This window comes from Camellia sinensis, chromosome 3, assembly GCF_055761805.1.
Source record: "Camellia sinensis isolate YWXY chromosome 3, ASM5576180v1, whole genome shotgun sequence".
Classification (NCBI taxonomy): domain Eukaryota; kingdom Viridiplantae; phylum Streptophyta; class Magnoliopsida; order Ericales; family Theaceae; genus Camellia; species Camellia sinensis.
In genome coordinates this window covers 73,021,757-73,042,569 of record NC_138963.1, presented here as the reverse complement: position 1 = coordinate 73,042,569, position 20,813 = coordinate 73,021,757, and the positions used below count along the sequence as shown (strand labels likewise).

Genomic DNA, 20,813 nt, shown 5'->3' with positions numbered 1-20,813 from the left:
TTCAAAAAAAAAAAAAAGCCGACTAGTCTCAACCCGTGACCCTATTATTAGTAGGCCTGGGCTTGGGCCTGACCCCATTTTTTGGCCCATGGCCCAGCCTGCTAAAAACGAGAGACCGCGAGGCCCGTTTGGGCCGACCCGGGCCATTAACACATCTGCACATGTAAAGAGTTTTGGAAATGGTTTGCATTAGAGCCCAAGATCCAGCCCAATAAACAGCCCAAACTCTATCCAAGTGACCCACAATCAACTGAGCAACCCAGAATAGGTCAGGAGGAGGAGGAACTCTGCCAAAAACAAAAATCTATGGCGGCAAAATAAGCAAAAACAGCCCGAGAGAGACGAAGAAGAGTTCGAAAACACACGTTACAAAGGTACAAAATAGCCCTCGTACACACATTTGTTGTAATGGACTCGAATTTGAATTGCGATGCTTTGATTTGTGTGTTTCAGGTTGTGTTGTTCAGTTAATCAGACTGTGTTATTAGGAGTTCCGGTGTTTATTGATTTTTGGTATGTTTGAAAAAGTTGTACTTCTAAACTATAATAATGTCTACTAAGATTAAACTCCATAAGAAAGTGAAACTTGGTACTGCTAGTTCAAAGAGCTCTAAGGATGGTGGTGAAACCTTAGATTTCAAGAAAAAGGGTTTTCGTGGAAATAGAAATGCTCAATTTAGTATGGATGATGTTGTTGTTGATGTTCCTTACGGTGATAATAAGAGGTATAAGAAAGAGAATGGTGGAAGGAGCAATGTAAGATCAAAGAGACCTAAGGATGATGGTGAAACCCTGGAGTTCAAGAAGAAGGGTTTTCGTGGAAATAAAAATGCTCAATTTAGTATGGAGGATTCTGTTGATATTCGTTACGGTGATAATAAGCTGTATAGGAAAGAGAATGGGGGAAGGAGCAATGTAAGATCGAAGACAAATAGTAAATCGGTTTATGAGCGGAAATTTGATGGCGATAGGGGGTTTAAACCGATAAATGATGATCGCAAAAGGAAGAGAGTCTATGCTGATCGTGATAACAGCAAAAATGTTGAGACACCCTCTAGAAAAGTTTTATCTAAGAGGTGGAATGAGCTCAAGGATGGTCTTGCTAAACAAAAACGCACCACGAGAGGAAAATCTCATGATTTTGAGCAACCTGAGAAGGTAAAATTCTTGAAAGGTGAAAGAAAATTTCGTGAAACCGAGTCACTTGATAGCAATGGTGGCAAGAATTTGAGACTGAACGCTGTGGATAAAATGGATCGTGGGGGAAATAGTTTGATGAAGACAGATGCCAAAAATAAATTTGAGTCAAGGAAGCAATTGGAGCAGAATCATGATGGTCGTGCAGCTGAACCTCTTGGGAAGTTTGTGAAGAAAAAAGTTCATGACAAGAAAAGTGTGGGTGATGATTTGGCAGGAAATGTTGATCGGCGAAAGAAAAGGAAGCCAGCAATCCGGATAGATCCACATGATATCTCAAATAAGCGGTTAGACGATGGAATAGCCACCATTGGTCAGTAATTCGATGGAGTAGTTTGGTTTTTGTGTATATTCTGCCTTTCCCACCATCTATCATATATATATTGCAGCATTTAAATCTGTTAGAATGGTTTACTTGGCATGTGTTCCTCCCCCATTTCATCTTTCCTTGATTTCTCTATAAAGTTTTTTTTCTACCTCATTTAACAACCATGCCTCAATGGAATAGAAGATTTCGGCACTTGTTAAAAGAATTTTTGTTATTCTTTTCAAGTATGCATATAGTAATATTTGGAGCGTATAAGTTGAGTGCAAATACTTTGTATTAGGAATTTCTTTGGACAAACTCACAGGCCACTTATGATTCTCTCATTATGCACTATGTCTCTCTGCTGCTAGTTTTGGTATTCTGGCAATGTAGAAGTGATGCCATTATGCTTAGCTAGTGATTTTGTCTGACTCTATTTATGAGATTAGTAAAATATCTTTCTTTCTTTTTTGTTTTTTTGTTTTTTCTCTTTTCCGTGGACATATCTTAGAGAAATCAAAATCCATGTAAAAGAAGAATGCCTGCTGCCTTTTTTATTTATTTATTTTTTTAGTCTTGAAAACCCATGCAAATGTTTGCCATGAAACTAATTCCATTCCTAAATCAATTTATCCCCTTTAATACTATCTCGTCATTACATAAACAAGTGACTTCTTCTTCCAGTTGATGACATTCTTTCACCATTGATAGTCACTCTTCCTATAATTATCTGATGGACCTATAATCAGACATGACACAGAAGATGGTGTGTAATGTAACAGTCTTACATTATTGGATAGTTTTAATTACTTAAATATCTCTCTAATTCTTTCCCCTATAACGTTTGATTTCCAGCCGTCCCCTTCATATGAATACTAGATGTTACAAATTATTGCTTAACTACATGGCTTATATGTGTCGCTCTTATATAAGATTTACTGCAACTTGGTTTCTATATCTATTTGAGTTTGTTCATTTTTGTCGTTTCCTGAAATTTTTTAATAAAGCAGGTGGTCGCTTTCTTACAGCCTTTTGTTACATGTTTTCCAGGACATAACATAGAGAAGAAAGAAGATGAGGAGAAAAATACAAGTGTTGAAATGTCAAAGAATGCAGAGTTTCGTGCCATAAAACCTAGCCCTTCTATACTTTCCTTTGTGGAAGATAATGTAATTTGTCTTAGCAACGCCTTTTCACTTTTCAGCTACATGTTTGTCTATAACATCTTTTGTTTGTTTTTTTTTTCTTTTTTGTAATTCTGATTCTTGGCTATTCCATCTGCAGTTCTTGGGCCGTAGGCGTTTGATTGAGTTACGAAGGGCAGGGTACAACACTGAGCTTTCTGCCCCTTTAGATAACATCCCCTCCTCTACAAGTGCAGAAAGAGAGCGAATTGAAGAATCGGTATTTTATGTGTTATGCATGTTCAGAAGATTTGTTTACCATTTATAATATTTTTTACCTATATTGATTAGTAACCATGGTTATTAGAATCATATGATTCATGATTCAATACAATTTTCAACCAAAATGATTTGAATCGGTTGTTGAATCATAAATTTTAGTTAAACATGCGATTCATTGTGATTAGGTATGGTTTATTACGATTTACTGCAATTAAGTTACATATATTTTTGTTTACATAATGCGTGAATGACATCATATTAACCTCTCTATCAAGAAATAAAAAAGGACCAATTAGTTTTATTGATATATAGTTTTATATGTATATAAATATATAATTTAGTAATATTGATATTTACTTCATTTTAAGCACTATGTTTATTTTTATATCAAAAACATTATAAATTATATATTATATTAAATCACATGAATCATATGATTCACCATTCGATACAATCACGATTCACTACTTAAGCAAAATGATTCACAAGTTGATTCGCGATTTGATAACAATGTTAGTGTTGGCATATTATAATCACCGAAAGGCACTTAGCATATTATATTAGCCGAAAGTCTCTAGGGTCTGTAATCATTTTTATGCACTCAGGGATCATCTTGTAATTGTCTTCCTTGTAAACCCTAATCTTCATTTATAAATAAGGGGTGATATCTCATCATACCCTAAGCTGGTTACTCAAGCTTCATGGTATCAGAGCTTGGTGAGGGCTACTTGTCTATGGAGACTGCCCAGGACATTTGGGAGGCTGTGGCTGTTACCTATTCCCGCAAAGGAAATTTTTCACAGGCATTTGAGTTGCGTCGTTCTATTGAGAGCACACTTCAGGGGGAGCAGACTGTTCTTCAGTACTTCACTTTCCTCACCAACGGTTGGAAACGCCTTGACCACCTGGAAGACTATAAGCCCGTTTGCCCTACTGATTCTGTCGGGTACAAGAAGTTCATCGCACGGGAACGGGTCTTTAAATTTTTGGCCGGCTTAAATATGGAGTATGATCCAGTTAGGGGTCGAGTTCTGAGTATGGACACTCTTCCTTCACTGCAGGAGGCATTTGCCTATGTACAAAATGAGGAGAGTCGTCGGTCTGCTATGATGTCCCCTGTCTCTACTGACCGTTCCGCATTACTGTCTACTCCTCGAGATGGCCTCAGCCTGCCTCCTCCGTCTGCTGCTAAGGAGTCTGTATTCTGTGATTATTGCAAGAAGCCGCGGCATACTCGTGAGACATGTTGGAAGCTTCATGGGACTCCATCTGGGGGTCGAGGTGATCGGTCTGGTTCTCGAGGAGGTCGGTCAGGCCACTCTCGAGGACGTGGTTCCTATTCCCGGGCTCATCAGTCTAGTGCCGTTGATACCCTTGATTCTAATTCCACTTCTGTTACCCAAGCTTCTGATACTGAGCTGGAGGATGCTTTGCGCCAATTGTTGGACCGGCGATCTTCTACTGCTCTCAGTACCGCTTCCTCGTCCTTTGCCCGCTCAGGTAACTTAGCATCTTCTCCTTGTGCTTGCCTGTGTCATACATCTTTGCCTTGGATTATTGATTCTGGTGCCTCAGATCATATGTCTGGCTCCTCTGATCTTTTCTCTGCCTATAAGCCCTCTTCAGGTCAGGACAAAGTTAGGATTGCCGATGGAACTGTTTCTTCCATTTCTGGAAAAGGTTTAGTCCAAGTCACTCCTACCATGCATCTATCTTCTGTTCTCCATGTTCCCAAGTTTTCTGTTAATCTGTTATCCTTAAGTTGTCTTACCCAGGATTTGAATTGTTGTGTGACGTTTTTTCCTGATCATTGTCTTTTTCAGGACCTTGTCACGGAGAGGACGATTGGCAGTGGTAGTGCAGAAAATGGTCTCTACTTCCTAGATCAACCGAACAAACTTGCTTATTCTTCCACCACGTCTTCTACTACCCCCGCTGATGTATGGCTGTGGCATCGGCGTCTTGGGCATCCCTCATTTCATTTACTTAAGCATTTATTTCCTTCTAGTTTCGCAAATCATCATGTGTCTGACTTTCTTTATGAGTCTTGTCAACTTGGAAAACAACATCGAGCTTCTTTTGCTCCCAGTTTGAATAAAAGCTTAGTTCCTTTTTCATTAATACATTCTGATGTTTGGGGTCCCTCTCGTGTTCTGTCTGTGAAAGATCATCGCTGGTTTGTTACATTTATTGATGATTTTTCTCCTGCTACTTGGGTGTATCTCATGAAAGATAAGAGTGAAGTTTTCTCTGTGTTTCGCACTTTTCATAAGATGATTTGTACTCAGTTTGGGGCCACTATCAAAATATTTCGTTCTGATAATGGCGGGGAATACATAGATTCTGGGTTAGGACAATATTTCTCTACTCATGGCATTATCCATCAGACCTCTTGTACCAATACCCCTCAACAAAATGGGGTGGCCGAACGCAAGAATCGGCATCTTCTTGACATGGCTCGGTGCATGTGTTTTTTTATGAACGTGCCTCGACCCTATTGGGGCGACGCCGTTCTCACCGCTGCCCATCTTATTAATCGTCTCCCTACCCAGGTCCTGGACAAACAGGCTCCGCTTCACGTCCTCCTCGGTTCTCAGTCCTTATTTTCTATTCCTCCCAAAATATTTGGTTGTGTCTGTTTTGCCCATAATCACTCTCCCTCTTGTGGTAAGTTGGACCCTCGCTCCCTCAAGTGTGTTTTCCTTGGTTATTCTCCTACTCAAAAGGGGTATAAATGTTACTACCCTTCTTCTCGTAAGTGGTTTGTGTCCATGGATGTCACTTTCTTTGAGTCCCAGTCCTATTTCTTGTCCTCTCCGGTGTCACCGTCCTCATTTCCGGGGGAGCCTTGGTGTGAAGTGAGTCCTGTGCCTCCTATGATAGAACCAGTTGTTCTTGCACCCCCCTCTTCTACTGGAACTATAGAACCCACTGTCACCAAGAATAAGGATGGACATGTTTATGTCCGGGACATCGACAAAAAACAAGTTAACTAGATACACGGGACCGTTTCTGCTACTCCACTGCCATCTCCTGCTTCTGATGAGAGTCCAGGTAACTTTGAATCTCGCGAGTCCATTGATCTTGATGTTCCTATTGCCAAAAGAAAGGGTGTGAGATCTTGTACTCAACATCCTATCTCACAGTTTGTATCATACTCTCATTTGTCATCCTCATATAGAGCGTTTGTGTCCAATATTTCCTCTGTTAGCATTCCTAACCATTTTCAGGATGCTCTTGCTATCTCTGAGTGGAAACTAGCCATGATTGAGGAAATGAAAGCACTTAGGAAGAATGGCACTTGGGAATTGACTGAGTTACCTACGGGCAAACGACCTATGGGCTGTAAATGGGTATATACTGTGAAACACAAAGCAGATGGGTCTATTGAGCGTTACAAGGCAAGGCTTGTGGCAAAAGGGTTTACTCAGACATATGGCATTGATTATCAGGAGACCTTCGCACTCGTGGCTAAAATGAATTCAGTCAGAGTACTTCTTTCTCTAGCAGCTAATCTAGATTGGCCGCTTTATTAGTTTGATGTCAAGAATGCTTGTCTCCATGGTGACCTCGAAGAAGAAGTATATATGGACATTCCTCCAGGTTTTGAGGATCATCAAACAGAAGGGAAAGTATGCAAACTTCGGAAGTCATTATATGGTCTCAAACAGTCTCCAAGGGCTTGGTTTGAGAGATTCACTCAGGCTATGTTTAAATATGGCTTCAAACAAAGTCAGGCAGATCACACATTATTTGTGAAACATTCCTCATGCGGTAAGACTACAACACTTATTGTTTATGTAGATGACATAGTTCTTACAGGCAATGATAGTGGGGAAATCCCTCTGTTGAAGAAATATTTAGCCAAAGAGTTTGAAATCAAAGACTTGTGAAGCTTGAAGTATTTTCTGGGAATTGAAGTTGCTCGCTCTAAGGATGGGATATTTATCTCACAGAGAAAATATGTGCTTGACCTGTTGAAGGAAACTGGGATGCTTGGCTGCAAGGCATGTGCCACCCCACTGGAACCCAATCAGAAATTGGGGGATGATGAAGGAGGAGAAGTTGTGGATAGGGGGAGCTATCAACGTTTAGTGGGTAAGCTCATTTACCTATCTCACTCCCGTCCTGATATTGCTGTTGCTGTCAGTGTAGTTAGTCAGTTTATGCATGCTCCTCATCAGATTCACTTTGAGGCTGTCATGAGAATCTTGAGGTATTTGAAGTCTGCTCCTGGTAAGGGTCTGTATTTTTCAAAGTATGATCATCTTCGTGTAGAAGCCTATACAGATGCTGACTGGGCTGGGTCAGTAACTGATAGGAGATCAACTTCAGGGTATTGCACATTTGTCGGCGGCAACCTAGTTACTTGGAGGAGTAAGAAACAGAATGTGGTTGCCAGGTCAAGTGCAGAAGCTGAGTTTAGAGCTATGGCACAAGGTGTGTGTGAACTTTTATGGATCAAATTATTGTTGAGAGATCTAGGTATTGCTCAGACGGACTCCATGCGGTTATACTGTGATTATAAGGCCGCCATCAACATTGCTCACAATCCAGTTCAACATGACAGGACAAAACATGTTGAGATTGATCGCCACTTCATTAAAGAGAAACTCACTAGTGGTACCATTTGTACTCCTTTTGTTCAGTCTGGTGAACAACTTGCTGACATTCTCACCAAGGGAATTGGGAATAAACCGTTTCATAACATATTAGGCAAGCTGGGCATGAGAGATATCTTCGCACCAGCTTGAGGGGGAGTGTTGGCATATTATAATCACCGAAAGGCACTTAGCATATTATATTAGCCGAAAGTCTCTAGGATCTGTAATCATTTTTATGCACTCAGGGATCATCTTGTAATTGTCTTCCTTGTAAACCCTAATCTTCATTTATAAATAAAGGGTGATATCTCATCATACCCTAAGCTGGTTACTCAAGCTTCAGTTAGTAACTTAACCAGTGACTAGTTCAAAAGGAATTGCTCAATGCATTGAAATTTTGGACATAATTTTCATGTCGTGTTCAAATCTTAGTTTTAAATTGAACTTGTACACTGATAGCATGACCTTTTTTTTTCTGCTTGCTTACCAGGCATGTATAGGTTTTTAATACTATTTGATGTATGACACCATTCTTTTTTACAGTAAAATGTATTTCAGTTTCTATTATAGGCTGCTTAGGGTATAGGACTTGCTCATGATAAGAAATAGTTGGAAAATGTTAACTATTTACATCTCATTTGACTACTATGTTGTGATATGTATGTAACAGAGCAAGTGTGGTACCAAGCTTTTGTGATGCAATTATTAACTTTTTGCACAGTTGGCCCCAATTTGTTGAATATCCTTTTCGTTAAAATGCACAGTAATGTGGTCATTCTTCCTAGGATTTGAACTAGTTCATCCCTTTTGATAGCTGAGAATGGTTTCTAGTGAGGAAAACATTGTCTAAAACTTGAAACTGTTCACCTTGAAGCCTGAATTACTTACTTCCTTAGATGACTGCTCCCATTTTGCTCCTGTCAATTTGGGATTCTGGGAGTAAACTGCTGGCAAAGGTGGCTTCCATTCTCATACCATAGTTACTAGAAAACATTAATATCGACACTTAATTTCCTCCACATAAAGACCTGAGTTGTAGCTCAAGTGATTGATAAGGTTTTAAAAAGCGGCCGCAACTGTTACATAACCCCGTTACGTAACAGTTGTGGTGGTTACCACCACCCATTACGGCCGCTATAGTGGCATGACGGAAATTCACATATGTAACGGCTGTTTTGGTGTTACATAACGGCTGTAGCAGTACCGTAACGGTCCGTTAGATACCGTTGCACCCACGGTTTCAAAATGCAGTGTTACGTAACGGTTGCGGCGATAGGCACCATGCGTTGCCTCCGCTTTTGCGGCGTGATTGAGATTCACAGGTGTGTCGGCCGTAGCAGTAGTAACAGTACCGTAACGGCCCGTTACGCACCATTACATAACAATTTTGAACTACTTCTTTTGAAAAAAAAAAAAAAATTTGAAAAATGGAAGAAGGATACAGAGAGAAGAGGGAAGAGTAAGAGATTGAGAGAGAAGAGGGAAGATGAAGAACATGTTATTGATTTGTTAAAGCTGTAAGACCTATGTTATTCTATTCGGCTGCTATCACTCAACCATTTTGTTGGTGTGTCTATTTACATATTGTTTGAAAGTAATAATAATAATAATAATAATAAGTATGGTCATTATCTATTTGGCTTTATTAATATATATATATATGCTCTTATTTATTCTCTTACTTTTGTCATTATTTATCTTATATATAATAGTTAGTGATTGATTTTTTTATAAAATATCTAGAAAACATAACCCCTATAAATATATATTAATACATATTTTATACATGTCAATTTTTTTTGATTAGTTTATTTTATTTTTATTTATAGGTTATCTAAAAAGAGAATGAATATTCAAGTGATCCAAACCAAAAAAAAAAAAAATCTTTATAATTTATTTTTTAATTTTTATATGATTACATTAGCATGTATAATTTATTTTTTAAAACTATTCAAGTTAAAATTTGCATATGCTTCCACAAGTATAATAATTAAAAAAATAATTTTATACATCTAAGTCCAATAAAAAAATTTTTTTGCCACAAGCATAATATGGATTTATGACATATAAAGTCATTAATTATTAAAATAAAATATAAAAAACTCGGTTTATAGTGATTTAAAAATATAAAATATATTGGATCATACTTTAAAATTTACAAAAATTGATCAATATTTATTTTAAAGCCCAATAAATATGATTATGGGGAAAAAATGTGTATTGGTAAGTTTTTTTCAAATTGTATGAAAAATAAAAAAATTCACAGTTTCGGTTACCGCAACCGTTATGCTACAGCCTTTACACCCCGCAACCGCAGCCGGGCCACCGTTATCGTTACGACGACCGCATCCACTTTTCAGAACTTTGACTAACCTATTAACATTCCTACTGTGTGGCACATCAGTGTTGTGAAAAGTGCGCCTAGGTGTGTGCCTAGGTGCAAGGCGCATCGAGTCGCGGCCTGTGCGCCTGAACTGGTACCAGGCGAGGCGCGTTGAAGAAGTCGCGCTCCTGGAAGCAGGCGAGAGAGGCGCAAGGCACGCGCCTAGGCGCGATTGATGGTTTACGCCCTAATTTTGATCTAACAACTGTGGTGGTGTGTGTTCGAATGGCTCTAACCACAGAGGATTACAACTTATATACAATACGACTTCGACTGAAACGAAATACGACTGAAACAAAATCCCTAATCTATGTCGACTTCGATTCGACTTCGAAACGAAATACGACTTCCTCTCTCGACTTCGATTCGACTTCGACTTTGTCTTCTAGGTGCGCTACGACTTCCAGGTGTGTGTTCGAATCCCTAATCTGCGTCGTCTATTTTTTTATTTTTTTTTCTTTCTTTTCTCTTTCGGCTTCTTATTCTTATTCTTCGACTTCGACTTCGACTTTCGGGTGTGTGTGTGTGTGTGTGTTTTTTTTTTTTTTTTTTTATCTGGCTTCTTCGACTTCGATCATCTCTCTCCTTCTTCTTCTTCTTCTCTCCTTCTTCTTCTGTCTTCTTCGCTGATTCAGTCTGCTCTGCTTTGTTCTGTTTTTTTTTTTTTTTTTTTTCAATTATGGCTTTGAGTCTCTGTTAAAAATAATAATAAAAAATAAATAAATAGAATAATTTAAACAAAAAAAACGTATTACATTAATTAGAATAATTAAAAAAAAAAGAGAATAATTTCAATTATGCCTTTGGTCTCTGTTTACATCACATTATTTTCTAAATTGACACATTACATTACATTAATTATTTTTTAAATTGACACATTACATTACATTACACTCACTGAGTGTAATTTTCCATTACATTATTTTCCATTACATTGTATTAATTAATTTTTCATTAATTAATACACTGTCTGTGCTAATGTGTAATTTTTCATTACACATTATTTTCCATTACATTACACAATTAATCACACTTACATTACAATGAAATTATTTTTCATTTATTAAATTTGCTGTGTAGAAAATGACATCGGAAAGTAATAGAAAAGATCCGGTATGGCAACATGCCCATTTGGTAGAGGAGAATAATTTAAACAAGTTTGAGTGTAATTTTTGTGGTAAAGTATCAAATGGAGGTGTTTATCGGGTGAAACAATACCTCGCGGGAGGTTATAAGAATGTCACTGCTTGCCCGAAGTGTCCAGCTCATGTAAGAGAAGAGATTAGAGAGTTCATGTAAAAAAAGAAGACACAAAAAGAAGAAATGAACATGTTGCCTGATTTTGATGATATGGACATGGAAGATGAAGATGAAAATGATGTTGTTGAGATTAATGTCAATCAACGCCGTAAGTTGACAAGTAGTAGCCAAGGTTCATCCAAATCCAAAACCAATTTAAAAATGCCAAAGAAAAAAGGGCCTATGGATGTTTACTCCACACCCAATCCAGAATCAGTGGTGAAAAATCGAAGAGACCAAGCAAAAGGGAAGCAAACCAAAATTGATGTGAATGACCCTTACAAAAAAGAAATGAGAGCTCGGGCAGTGCAAAGATTTGCAAGGTGGATGTATGATGCTGGTGTCCCTTTTAATGCAGTAAATTATGAGAGTTTTGGACAAATGATTGAAGCCATTGGGCAATATGGTCCCGGTATGAAGCCACCAACTTATCATGAAGTGCGGGTTACCCAACTCAAAAAAGAGGTGAAACATGCTGAAGATTTGATGAAGAATCATAAAGAAGATTGTGCAAAATACGGGTGTTCCATAATGGCTGATGGCTGGACTGACAAGAGAGGAAGGACATTGATTAACTTTTTAGTTAATTGTCCAAGAGGAACCATGTTTGTTGAGTCGGTTGATGCTTCTAGCTATTCAAAGGATGAGCAGAAGCTATTTGAATTACTAGATAAGTTTGTGGAGAAAGTTGGAAAAGATAATGTGGTGCAAGTTATCACTGATAGTGCTGCAGCTAATGTGTTGGCGGGTAAGAATATTTCCTCCTTCCTTATGTCAAATTTTTTTACTCGTAGTTTGTTTTGTATTTAAAATTTAAAAACTTAAAAATAATAATTTTTCGTAATTGTTACATTATGGGGAGGTTTTTGGAAGCCAAGTATGAACATTTGTATTGGACACCATGTGCTGCTCATTGCTTGGAGTTGATGTTAGAAGACATTTTCAAAATACCTAGACTAAAAAAGACATTTGAAAGAGGTATTGCAGTACGTGGCTACATTTACAACCGGCGTATGTTGCTAAACATGATGAGGTGCTATACAAATCTGAAGAATTTGATCAAGCCTGCAAAAACTAGATTTGCAACCGCCTTTCTGACTTTGTCTAGGATGCATCAACAAAAAAACAATTGAGAAAGATGGTCACCTTCGAAGACTAGACCTCAAGCAAATGGGTAAAGGAACCACAAGGTAAAAAAATGGCACAAACTTTGTTGATGCCTTCATTTTGGAATACTGTTGTGTTTGCCCTTAAGGTCTCGGGTCCTCTCATCAAAGTACTTAGATTGGTTGATACCGAGAAGAAACCTCCCATGGGATACATTTATGAGGCAATGGATAGGGCAAAAGAATGCATTGCAAGTTCATTTGATCATAAAGAAGAGAAGTATAATGAAATCTTCGAAATCATCGACAAAAGATGGGATGTCCAATTGCATCGGCCTTTACATGCAACTACGCATTTTCTTAACCTAGAATTTTTTTACCCAAAAGCGTTGGAGGTGCGAAAAGATCATGAAGTGATGAATGGGTTTTATGAATGCATGCAAAGGTTGGTTCCGGATGTCACTGTTCAAGATTTGATCACTAATGAGATGAGTATTTATATGAAGGCTGAGAGTCTTTTTGGCAAGTTTGTTGCGATTAGGCAAAGAAATACAAGGGCACCAGGTAATATATTATAGACTCATAGAGTTTATTTTTAGTAATACTTTTAGTAAAATTTAATACTTGGTAACAATTATTTCTAACTAGTGGATTATCGCAGCTGATTGGTGGGCATCATATGGTTCTAAAACTCCAAACTTGCAAACTTTTGCCATAAAAATCCTTAGCCTAACATGTAGTTCATCGGGTTGTGAACGAAATTGAAGTGTATTTGAACATGTGAGTATTTAACATTCTAACTAATTTTTTGTTCAATTCAAATATTTTTTATTCTCATTATATAGAATTTAATATCTTTTTAATACTTGCAGCTTCATAGCAAGAAAAGAAATAGATTGGAGCAACAACGTCTCAATGATTTAGTGTTTGTCAAATATAATAGAACATTGAGATTTAGGTATGACATGCGCAACACTCTTGATCCCATATCTTTGCAAAATATTGATGAAAGCAATGAGTGGTTGCTTGGGAGGATGGATGGAGAATCAGATGAAGATAATGAGCTTGTGTTTGATGATGATGATGGCTTGATGTGGGCCACTGTTGCTAGAGCTTCTGGAGTAGAAGAAAGTAGCCATGCAAGTAGAGCAACAAGTTCACACGCTCAAAGGCACAAACGAGGATATCTAAATCATCAAGATTAACTCCACTTCAATAAATAAATGAAGAGGAAGCGGGCTCAGATGATACAGAGGAGGAAGATGTTGAGGGTTACAAATCAACTGATTGAGAAGAAGATGATAGTTTGCTTGCCATTGATGTTGAGGATGATGATTGACTGACCGACCTAACCTACCATTTCTTTTGATATTGATGTTTTTAAGTGTTAAGACATATATTAGTATTTGTTGGATATTTATGTTTTGGATGTTTGCGTTTATGTTTATGTTTTTATTTTTATTTTTATTTTATTGAATGTGGATTATTTTATCTTTGAAAATTAAAATGTTATGTAATATGCACTTTCATGGCTTTGAGAATTATTTTATATTTTGTCTTGAATCTTGATTACTTTTTATTTTTAAAAAAATTGCCTTAGTACTATGAATGATTAGTTTATGTTAATTTTTCTATTTTTTACTAAGATTGTGCGCCTTACTTCAATAAAGCCCGCACCTTGCCTTACGCCTTGCACCTAGGCCCCGAGAGACCTTCAGCGCCTTAGTGCGCCTTGAGCCTTTAAAAACACTATGGCACATAAATAATGGAAAAAAAAATGTCAATGTGTCTCTCCCTAAGACAACTTCGTAAAATAACATATTAAGTTCACATGTGCCACACGAACTACGATGATAAAAATGGATCAAAGGAGATATAGTCTAGTTGAATTTGATTTTTTTTTTTTTTTGAAATTTTTTTGCTACATTGAGGTTGTGTTTAAATTAAGAATTTGAGAGGAAATTGTTGATGACGAGGGAAAAAAAAAATTTAAAAAAAGGGGAAATTACAAAAAAACCCCCCAAGGTTTAGCTTGTTTTTTACATTAAACCCTAACATTTTAATTTTAACAATTTAAACCCTGAATTTTTAACCGTGTCCTAATGTTGACCCTCCGTCTGTTTTCGTTTGTTTGTGTTTGTTTGTGTTAAGTTTTTACACTTATTTGATACACGTGTCCCCTTTTGATTTGTTCATAATTATTACAATTATTTTATTTCTATCAGTTCTCTCTCTCTCTCTCTCTCTCTCTCTCTTCAAAATCAATCCAAACGAGGTTTTAGTACATCGATCCTCGCTAGCATAGAGCAAAGCAGTTGTGTCGACCACAATCGAGATCTCATCTAACACAAGCCCCATTTACACTAATGGGTAAATCTTCTTTTCTAAGCATCTTCTTCAATCTCTCTCTCACATATTCACACACATATATAGATACAGCTGTGATGTTTGTATATATATATTTTTGTATAAATTAGGGTTTGGATATCTGTGTGCAGTGTGAATGGCTGGAGGTGGCGCAGTTGCGAAGGCGAGCTCCAGCGTCCACGTTGGTGTTCGCATTGTCGTCACTGGCGAACGCGGCACCAGCAAATCGAGCTTGATTGTCACTGTCGCCGCCAACATTCTCAGATTTTCGGCGCCGCAACCGTCAGAACCACCCACCGACCTCCCCCCACATAACCCACATCCCCATTTCAAGCTCATCCCACCCATCCTGGCCGGAGCCCTCACCATCGCCTGTCTCTTCTTCCTCGCCATTCTCTACCGGAAACTCTCCCGGAAACACACAGCTCCGGCAGATAGAAAAGAGAGACCCAACGGTGAATGGATAGCAACGCCGGGCTCAATAAAAGATGGTGGTGGTGGAACAAGGAAGGGTATTGCTCAAATCCATCGCCCTCCGCCCTCAAATCTGTCGTTGCCCTCACCGTTTCACTCGAATTCGTTAGAAATGGATTTGCAAAGAGTGAATATAAGAAAGAGTGAATATATATATATGTAATGTGTGTGTATGTATAGGTTAGATATGGATTTGCACAGAGAGAGAGAGAGAGTAAGGACGAATCAAATAAGAGGGAGAGAGAGAGAGAGAGCTGATAGAAAAAAAAAAAGAAAGTAATTTAGAAATAAAATAATTATAATAATTATGGACAAATCAAAAAGTGACACGTGTATCAAATAAGTGTAAAAAGCTAACAGAAATAAACGGAAACGAACGGAGGGTCAACATTGGGACACAGTTAAGAATTTAGGGTTTAATTTGTTAAAATTAAAATGTCGGGGTTTAATGTGAAAAACACGTTATACCCTGGGGTTTTTTTTGTAATTTCCCCTAAAAAAAAAAAATCACTAATTAGTTTTGAAACACATTTTCCAAGACATGGTAGCTGTGTTATTGAAGGCAAGAGACTCATCGAGGCGCCAAGTTCTCTTGGGGCCTAGGTGCTGCGCTTTAACCATTCATGGCCTAAAAAAGATTCAATAGGTCACTTATCTTGCAATATTTTTGTATGGATTTTTCCATAATTTTATGTGATGTGATAAAAAGTATATCCTGTCTTACCCTAGTGATATATTGATGAATCTACCTGACGCATGTAAGCCACAAATTTGTATGAACTGCCCTATCATCTCCTGTTCAACTGCCCTTTCATCTACTTTTCATTTTGTAAATAATGTTTCTGATCCCGTGTTAATGTCTATGACAGATATTTAGAAATAAAATGACATTTTTTGCTGCTGCGAACGTTTCTTCATCATTCCTACCTCCAGAGCTTCCTGAGATTGCATTTGCAGGTATTTCTTTCATATAGTTCCCTCATGGTATATGCTATTTTAATTTTTTTTAAACTCTTGAGTTTACTGGAATGATCCTTTTTATTTTATTTTATAAATAATAGTTGCTATTAATTTTTTGTAATTTTCATGTACAAAGTTGTGATTTTCCTCATTTGAGGATTGCCTTTTCCCTTTGCTAGAAAATAATGGAATATTTTAAGACATTATGACCTCAATTTTTTCACTACCAAAATGTTTTGTGATGCTAAAATTGAAAAGTGAAAGCATACCTATTAGGGAAGAGAAAAAGAAAATAAAATAGAAGGAAACATGTTTGAGAACTAAAAATGTCAATGAATCTCAAGCTGTCGTGCACTGTATAAGGTGTACCTATTTATAGTCATCTGATCATGGCTGCCTTTACAGTGTCATAGAAGGTTTTCATAGATTTCTGGAAAGGTCGTCCTATATTTTTTCCATTTGCTTTCATAGTTTTTACATTATGTGGCCTTAAGTCTGTTTTTATGTATATTTACATATACTTATGTTTTTATATTAAGTCTTCGCAAGAAGTGACATATTGATAGATATAACTGAACTTAATTTTCCTTATTAGGAAGGTCAAATGTTGGAAAATCATCTTTACTAAATTCACTTACCAGACAATGGGGCGTTGTGCGGACATCAGATAAACCTGGCCTTACTCAGGTGATACTGTTTCCAAGAAATTGAAATTATAGTATGTGCTACGTGGACAAGCATCAATAACATTTCTTCTGCAGACTATTAATTTTTTCAAGCTTGGATCAAAGCTCTGCTTAGTTGATTTGCCTGGATATGGCTTCGCTTACGCAAAAGAAGAAGTCAAGGAAGCTTGGGAGGAGCTTGTGAGTATGCAAATGGGTACTGGCCTTTTATGTTTCTTTTTATTTGTTCTCACACCTTGTATGTAGTTAAACATTAACATTGTTACCTTGTTGGTACACAATATTTTGGTCCCTGTACGCGTTAATGTATTACCAGTTTAGACTCTTCTTATTCTGTATGCTTGTGCCGTTTCGGTAACTATTAACCACTGTAGAATTTGAACATGTAATAAAATGATCAAGCAGTCAGGAAATTTCTCCTTCTCCTGTAATGGAGGGTTAGTGTCATTGTTTTAAATAATTGTTCTATACTGAACTTCAAAGTGGCAACTGCTGGATTAAATGGAACTTCCTTTATTCTGTGCAACACTGCATATCACTGATTGTTTAATTTATTTATCATATTAGATATTTCCATGACAAGTACTTCTAACAGCAATTGTTGTACAGTGATTTATGCTATAGACATTCAAGACATTCCGGAAGAAGCTGATGCACTATCATATGATGTGAAAGAACATCTCTGCATTTAGCCAAGAGTGTTTCAAATGATGCCAAAACCTTGTTATGGATGAGTGTATTAATGGTAGTATGTGTTGTTTAGATGGACATAGCGGTAACCAAAGTTGCTATCAAAAAAAAAAAGGAAAAGTAAAAGAAAAGAGAAGAGGGTTATTCTTTTGGTAGGAAGCTGAAACCTAGGTTTGTCAGTATATAAAAAGCGGCCAACTAATTCATGGGTTTGCACATATGATGGATTAGATTTTACTGATCCATCATTCTCTTAATTTAATTGACTTACAGTTGCTTCTGTTGCTTATTTATAAAAGAGAGTTAATTCTAATTCTCCTTCTTGTTTGTGAAACTTCTGAATTTTGTAGGTAAAGGAGTATGTCTCCACACGTGTTGGTCTAAAGCGAGTATGCCTTCTTATTGACACAAAATGGGGTATGAAGCCAAGGGACCATGAGCTGATTGATTTGATGGAAAGGTGTGCATAGATTTGCTTGTATGTTGTCATCGTTGTTTCATAAGATGTAGATTGCCATTTAGAGCTGCAAATCAACCAAGCTGTTTGCGATCTCAGCTCGTTAAGGGCTCAGTTTGGCTTGGTTTGTTAAGTAAATAAATGAGCTGAGCTCGAATAAGCTCTGTTCGTAAAGCTCGCTTCATTTATTATTTATCTATAGGATAAATTTATTATTTATATATTTAAATAATGTAAATAATCGTAAAAAAAATTCATTATCGAGCTTCAAGCGGAGCTTGAGCTTGATTAGTATTAATGAGCCTAGCAGAGCTCGAGCTGGATTTTCAAGCTCGATTAACAAACAAGCCAAGCTTGAGCCCTGCAAAACTCGGCTCGGCTTGGCTCATTTGCAGCCCCATTGCCATTACATGGCCTCTAAATAGATGTCAGCGACCATTCATTATAAGATTACAAAAACAACTAGAGGCATGATACATCTGATACCTGCTCACTTTTTCCACGGATGTATATTGAGGCACCTACTCACTTTCTCCATGTATGTTTGTTTGATAAATATGTTTTGGACTTCATTTTATGATATGTCGCATATTTCAGATTTGTGTTGCTGTGTCATGCTTCTTGACTGACATCCTTGGCAAAGGTCTTGTAATAATTGGAACTGAACTTCACTTTTAGAGAGAAATTGTTCAGAAGAATGGATTCATTGCAAATTTTGTAATGAATGTGACATTAATGAGTGTGAATAATGATGTGTCATGATTATCTGCTTATGTAATTGCTGGTTGTGCTATTGCAATATTTACCATGTGTGTGTACTACATCATGTTCTCTCTGTCTCTCTCTCTCTCTCTCTCTCTCTATATATATATATATATATATAATATCTATCTATCTATCTATCTGTGTGTATCTCGCACACCATTGTTCCTAATGGTGTTGGGGGCATTTTGTCCACTTCAGGACAAGTTTACTCTTTGCAATGAGCTAAGTTTGTGATTTTGTTACGGATATCACAGGTCTCAAACTAAATACCAGATTGTACTGACCAAGACAGATTTGGTTTTTCCAATTGATGTGGCACGCCGTGCAATGCAAATTGAAGAGGTGAATTTTGAATAAATTCAGTTCAAGGCAAAGAAATGTTTTGAATTTTGAATAAATTCAATGCAAAATATTAGCCTCCTCACCTGTGAAATTAAAATTGATACATACCATCTGATTGCAGAACCTCAAGGCAAAGAAGTCTGCAGTTCAACCTGTGGTATGAAGGAAATTCTGGAATAATTTGATATTTTAGGTCAACCATACTAGGGAGCAGGCTGATAGTCCCACTTTGTTTCTTATTGCAGATGATGGTAAGCTCGAAATCTGGAGCTGGCATCCGAAGTTTAAGAACAGTGCTGGCTAAGATTGCTCGCTTCGCTAAACCCTGAAAGGTTACTACAATGACCATTTTGTTGGAAGATGTTTGCTCTTCTTTTCTAATTCTTTTTCTTCTTCCTTTAAATATTGGAAGATATTTTCATGCTAAATATAACCCTATCCAAGTTTTACTTGTTAACATCACAAATTGGAGCTGAATTGGTCTATGGAATTTCTAATTTGGACCTTGTCTGAATAAAACTGCTAAACTGATAGGTTTGAGTGCCCCTGATGCTATTAACCAATGCTAATTGCTGCTCTTGGTTCTTTTTCAAAATCCATTTCGATACTCCATAGTATGTGTTTTAATATGTTTCAGCATTTTAGAAAATAACATCGAATTATGTGGGCAGGTGAAATAGTTTTGGACAAGCCTCATTCTGATGTATGGCTCCCTCTACTGATCTTTGATGTTTTTTTTATGCCTTCGTTTCTGTTTGTAGCGTATTGGCATTTGGTTATATAAATGTTTTGAGTTTGGGCTATTGGTTATATAATTATATTTACTATTTGCTGCTGGTCGTGTTGTCTGTATTTGTGCAGATTGTAGGCTGAAATCGGAATGGCCACAGTTATGGGAACACTTAATGGAGGCAAGAAAAATTTTGGGAATGATTCGAGAATAGGATTTTTTTCTTAAAAACAGTAAAAAAAGGTAGAAGTGCATGCAAGTGTAGTGATGTCTATTTCTTGTGCATCATATGGGTTGTACTTGCTCAACTTTTAGTAAATGTTGAATTGAGTGCAATAGCTATAGCTCAGATGTTTCTGTATTATGTTTCTTGGATATGAATGCCATAAATTTTGAGCATTATTTGAATTATATTTGAAGCAAATTATGCTGTATCACGAGGTCGTGGGTAAAGGAGGTAAGAAATTACATAGGAAATAGAGAGGTGAACTATGAAATCTCATACGCCATAATCGTTGCATCTGTGGTATGGATGATGGTCACTTAATGTGTTTACAGATTTAATATTCAATTGGAGCAGAATTATTATTATTATTATTATTTTTTCTGGGGGGACCTGTGTGTATGTGATCATTTCTTATGGTTTGTGTTTATTCGTTTGTTTTGTTTTTGCCAATTTGAACTTTTTTTTTTTTTTCTTGCCCTTTTGTACACTAACCTTCATTGTGAAATACTAACCAAGTTAACCAAATTAATTATCATTAATTTATTTACTAATGTAAAATATATATTCTATTTATTGTTATATAAAAAATTTAGAATTGTAAAATTGAACCGAACTAAATTAATTTTTGTGGTTTAGTTTTGGTTCGGTTTAATTTTTTTAAAACCGATTCTTACAATTTAGTTCTTGATTGACTCTAAAATCAAGCCACTGTGAACATTCCTATATTTTGTGGCTGATTTAAGTGATAACAAGCTTTTCGAAAATGTGTATTCAACCATATTCCTCCAAACGTTTCGTCCAAAGTAATCCTGTG

General features: G+C 36.9%; 1 protein-coding gene across 4 annotated transcripts; it reads left to right on the top strand.

Annotated features, from left to right (window-relative positions):
• Positions 1 to 222: 222 nt before the first annotated feature.
• Positions 223 to 20,373, top strand: LOC114315169 (P-loop containing nucleoside triphosphate hydrolases superfamily protein). Of its 4 annotated transcripts, none has more exons than XR_014364144.1 (13): positions 223 to 374; positions 454 to 1,510; positions 2,555 to 2,673; positions 2,789 to 2,908; positions 16,013 to 16,100; positions 16,699 to 16,790; positions 16,865 to 16,985; positions 17,830 to 17,939; positions 18,956 to 19,043; positions 19,165 to 19,200; positions 19,289 to 19,375; positions 19,715 to 19,746; positions 19,905 to 20,373. XR_014364144.1 is itself a non-coding variant. In XM_028261744.2 (13 exons), the coding sequence occupies exons 2-11, from the start codon at positions 550 to 552 to the stop codon at positions 19,370 to 19,372; spliced, it is 1,803 nt and encodes a 600-aa protein (XP_028117545.2). In that variant the 5' UTR covers positions 223 to 374; positions 454 to 549; the 3' UTR covers positions 19,373 to 19,375; positions 19,715 to 19,746; positions 19,905 to 20,373. The 4 variants fall into 4 exon arrangements, 2 of the variants coding, with proteins under 2 accessions (XP_028117545.2, XP_028117546.2); XM_028261744.2 differs by having other exon boundaries at positions 16,865 to 16,969; XR_003647689.2 differs by lacking the exon at positions 19,715 to 19,746 and having other exon boundaries at positions 19,905 to 20,207.
• Positions 20,374 to 20,813: the final 440 nt, after the last annotated feature.